Source organism: Oratosquilla oratoria, chromosome 9 (genome assembly GCF_046742065.1).
Source record: "Oratosquilla oratoria isolate Oo_2021 chromosome 9, ASM4674206v1, whole genome shotgun sequence".
Lineage (NCBI taxonomy): Eukaryota > Metazoa > Arthropoda > Malacostraca > Stomatopoda > Squillidae > Oratosquilla > Oratosquilla oratoria.
The window spans coordinates 24,583,510-24,588,509 of NC_134785.1; the positions used below are offsets into that span (position 1 = coordinate 24,583,510).

The 5,000-nt window shown below is 39.2% G+C and overlaps 1 protein-coding gene across 1 annotated transcript in view; it reads left to right on the forward strand.

Annotated features, from left to right (window-relative positions):
• Positions 1-5,000, forward strand: part of LOC143028008 (cell adhesion molecule Dscam1-like) — a 350,832-nt gene that overhangs the window by 14,234 nt on the left and 331,598 nt on the right. Inside the window, exon 3 of the mRNA XM_076189650.1 lies at positions 3,819-3,917. Within this exon, the coding sequence (XP_076045765.1) occupies positions 3,819-3,917 (99 nt within the window). The remainder of the gene's footprint in view (positions 1-3,818; positions 3,918-5,000) is intronic.

Consider the following 5,000-nt stretch of genomic DNA (forward strand, 5'->3'; position numbering starts at 1 on the left):
TCTTCTTAACAAGATGGCATTTGTTATATCTTCTCCTACAGACGTCCTTAGCCCGTCTACATATGTTCTCCGTAGTCTTCCTCTTGCCCTCTTTCCTCCTATTTTCCCTGTTAGGCACGTATGTTCTAATTGTTGTTTTCTCATGATATGTCCTACAAAGTGTAACTGTCTTTTCCATTAAACCTAAGTCTGAGCCAATAGTTCGCATTAGGATGTTTTCTCAACTTTATTTCATCTACATAAAGTTGAGAAAACTTTCGAATGCGATCTCATGGCTGAGACTTGGGTTTAATTACTGAGTCTGCCGAGCTCAATGCGTATACATGAAAGTACATATAGACCCCTGTCACACATACGCCACTCAAATAAGTTCGTTTACGTAGAAACAACTTAGGTTAATTTTTTTTTTTTTTTTCGAATTCCCAAAGGTCAAATCCTATTTGCGTCATTTATTGAGGAGCTAAATGACGAGCTAGGAGAATTTAAACCTATATGGATATTAGACACCTTGCTGAATTGTCGATAGGGTAGTCTAGAATACTGTAAGCGAAGTTATCTTCTAGCTTTTCAATCTCACATTTGACGATAGTCTTGAATAAGTGACGAAGGTTTTAAATATTCTTGACCCTTAACCCATTAAACTCCGATGACAAGATTCCTTGTCATCTGGTCAAATAAAACAAAAAATCATAAAACACCAAAATGTTTGATCAAACACCAGAAAAATATGACGTCAGTACTCGCTTCGCGCGAGGACTGATGTCATATTTTTCTGGTGTTTGATCAAACATTTTGGTGTTTTATGATTTTTTGTTTTATTTGACCAAATGACAAGGAATCTTGTCATCGGAGTTTAATGGGTTAAAAGGAGCGTCAGATGCAAGTCACACATCCACATCAAAACAAACCACTCACACCCAAGTCCCGTCTCAGATTCTTCTCTGAAGTCTTCGCGGTTTTGAAAATGAAAAATACGGTTGTTGCAAAAAGAGAAGAAAAGAAAAAATTAAAGGGATGAAAACAAGATAGATTTAACACCCGTGCTCATAAAGATAGTCGGTTTGGTCTTAGTTATGCATATCTTGGCGGGAATGTCTTCTCTTCCCCACGTATTTGAAAACAACTGATGAGTAATTTTATCTTTGTGATATTGTAGGATGAACTAGCTCCTACCTTAATACTCGAAACACTCGTATACCAACAATCACATTTTTTTTTTTTTTTGGGGGGGGGAGGGGGCAGCACCATGACTTTTTTCAGTCTGACTTTCCTTTTTTTTTTTTCAAGACATTTCGTGAATGACCTTTTTCTCTTTCGTTATTCTATTTGCTCTGGTCTTAATCCGCCTTATACTCGTTCTCTTTTTGCTTAATTCTTTTTCATCTTCTCGTTTTCCTCCTCATTCTCCCCCTCTCTTCTTCCACCTCCTTCACTAACAGTTCCTCCTCCATTTCTTCTTCCTCCTCCTCATTCCCATTTTACACTTCCATCTTGTGTAACTAATTCTTGTCTTCTTCTCTTCTCTTCTTCTCTTCTCTTCCTTCTCCTGTTACCCTTCCTCTTTTCCGTCCTCTTCCTTTTCCTGATACTTTTCCTCCGCTTCCTCTTCCTCTTCCTCCTCCTCCTCCTCCTCCTCCTCCTTCTGCACTTCCTCCTTTCATATTTCATCTTGACCGCTGCCAGCTCTACGTCTGATCTACTGTATTTGTGGGAACTGATTCCCTGTGACTGTTTTCGAGCTGATTTTTCGAGTTTTCCTTCATGAAATCATCCTACATCCAATCATCCTTCTGCATTTTTCATTCCTTGGACGCGTTCTCAGAACCGGAGGGTTTCATCTTCCTTATGCAAATACGCTCTGCCGAAGTATTCCTCGATCCAAGGGATTCATGTATCGCAGACATGCGCACATGCACATGCACCCATGCGCACATATACACTCACACGCACACACACACACACACACACACACACACACACACACACACACACACACACACACACACATATATATATATATATATATATATATATATATGTATATATATATATATATATATATATATATATATATAGAGAGAGAGAGAGAGAGAGAGAGAGAGAGAGAGCAAAAGCGAGAGAATTTTGATAAAATTTACATTTTCCACCTACTCGCACAACACTTTGTAACGGAAATCATACACTTTTCATTGCCATTAAACTACTTTAACCTCAATATCCTGACCTATTTTTTCCTCAAAAGTAATAAATAATCAGGATATCACTGAGGAATGACAGGGACAAATATGATCACGGAAAATTACTCTGAGGTAAAAGGAGGAGTAGAGGGGAGGGAGTGGAGGGTGGGAGAGGGAGAGAGGGTGGGGAGGGGGAGGGGGGAGGTGGGGAGGGGGAGGTGGGAGGTGGGGAGGGGGAGAAGTAATCGGAAGCCGGTGTCTTATTTCGTTTGGTCTGTCGAGCTTTTCTGTAACTGAAGCGAGCACGATTCAGGAAAAGGGTTGAGCTCAAAATGGATGAAAAATTCACGCACAGGCAGTACATGTTATTTTATTTTATCTATTTAATTTTCTTTATACACTTCATTACACTATTTATTTCTTTATTAGTTTGTTTGTCATTTCATTTATCTATTTATTATGGTTGTTTGATTTTATCTATTCATTCTTCGATTTTCTTTTTATCTATTTTATATTATTTGATCATATTTGACATCACATACGTAATCATATTTTCTTGTATCCAGCTGTAGTGCACTGGTTTCCTTTCCGGTTCACTATATATACTTATACATGCATACATACATATATATATATATATATATATATATATATATATACATATATATATGTACATATATATATATATATATATATATATATATGTGTGTGTGTGTGTGTGTGTGTGTGTGTGTGTGTGTGTGTGTGTGTGTGTGTGTGTGTGTGTGTGTGTGTGTGTGTGTGTACCCAGTACATATCCGTGTATTTAGCGACTACTAACTGTATTGGCTGTCTAGATACATAGGGCAAAGGTGTTGAAACCAAATCTAGGGGATGCTAGGAAGCGATGTATACATACACTTTGCCCTTCTAATAATTATATTTTAGGGGATGCTGGACTGCTTACAGGGTTTGCTAAGGTCGGAAAAGGTTAGGAAAATTTCCTCTAGATAGTCTCCTGTCTCTTTTGGTCATAATCCTACCCATCCCATAAATCTAAGCCATTATTTCCCCCATTGAAATGATATTTGGATTCATTATAATGGTTTCTTGTCGCATGGGTATCTTGTGTATATTCTTATACACCTGTTAAGTAAAATATCCTAAAAAAAAACATTCTCTTTCTACCATCGACGTCACTATCAGCAACGATATCATCACTGTCATCGTATCTTTGACCACCATCACTACCAACACCATTAGCAACAACTCTCCACCACATCTATCTCCACCTCCACCACCACCACCACCACCACCACCACCACCACCACCACCACCACCACCATTAAGCCTCATAACACCATCATTCTCTCTCCATCGCCACCATAACTACCTCCTCCTCCTCTCCTCCGCCTCCTTCTCCTCCTCTCCTTTCCTCTACTCCTCTCCTCCTGTCCTCCTACTCCTCTTTCTCCTCCTCCTCCTCCTGCTATTCCCTCTCCCACATGATAACCCCCCTCCCCTTTTCTCCTCCTCTTCTTCCTTCACTCTAATTCCTTTCCCCCCTCCCTTCCTCCTCCTCTTCCTCCTCCCATCCTCACCCCCACCCATCCTCCTCCTCCGTTCCCAAAAACACGTTCCCCATGGCATGCCCGTTCCCAGTTCGGTTCTTAGACTTCGGGTCCCAGTGGTGGTCGTTCACCGAATTTGCAGACTCTTCATCGGGAGTCGAAGTCGCCGCCGCTGCCAAAGGTTCTCTTGGTCAGTCCGCTCTTCGAATCCATGGCTCCAGCGTCTTATCTATCTTCCTCTTATCATCATTCTTCTTCTCCTGCCTCTTTAGGTTTCTTTTCTAATTCTTTGGTTCTACAGATTCTTTATTTTTACTTGTGTTTTCTTTCTAATTATTTTCATTCGTCATTTTCTTTTTTCTTCTTTTTCTTTGTCTTCATTTTCTTCTTTTTCTGCCTTGTCTTTGTTTTCTTCTTTTTCTTCATTCTTTTTTAATTTTCTTCATTTTCCTAATTGTCTTAATTTTCTTCGTTTTCTTCATTTTCTTTTTCTTTTTTTCTTCTTCTTTTTCTTCATTTTCATCTTCATTTTCTTCATTTTCTTCTTCTTTTTTCTTCGTTTTTCATTTTCTTTATTTTCTTTATTTACTTCATTTTCTTTTCTTCATGTTCTTTTTTTTCTTCATTTTTTCTTCTGTTTCTTAATTTTCTTCTTCTTCTTCTCATTCCTCTTCTCATTCTTCCTCTCATTCTTCTTCCCATTTTTCTTCTTCCCATTTTCTTCTCATTCTTCTTCTCATTCTTCTTCTCATTCTTCTCATTCGCGTTCTCCCTCTACCCCTGCAACAGCGACACCTGTAGCGACATTGATGGAAAGGAATTTTTCCTTTAAGAAATTTTTTAAGCATTTTCTGAGGGAACCCATAGTCATTCTGAGTGACCTATGGTCGATCTTTTTTCTTATGTTTGTATGTTTACCTATTTGTAATATAGAAAAAACGAGAGAGAGAGAGAGAGAGAGAGAGAGAGAGAGAGAGAGAGAGAGAGAGAGAGAGAGAGAGAGAGAGAGAGAGAGAGAGAGAGAGACAGACAGACAGACAGACATAGACAGACAGGCAGAGACAGACAGACAGAGACAGACAGACAAAGACAGACAGACAAACAGACAGTGAGAGAGACAGATAGGAAGAGAGGGAGAGAGGAAAGAGTACAGGAGGAAGGACTGACAGGATGAGGAGGAAGGATGAAGGGAGTTGATGAAAGGAAAACAAAATGGCGAGAGAACAGAACAGGTGGAACAGGGAGACAGAAAGAGAAAGTCATTTCGTAGATT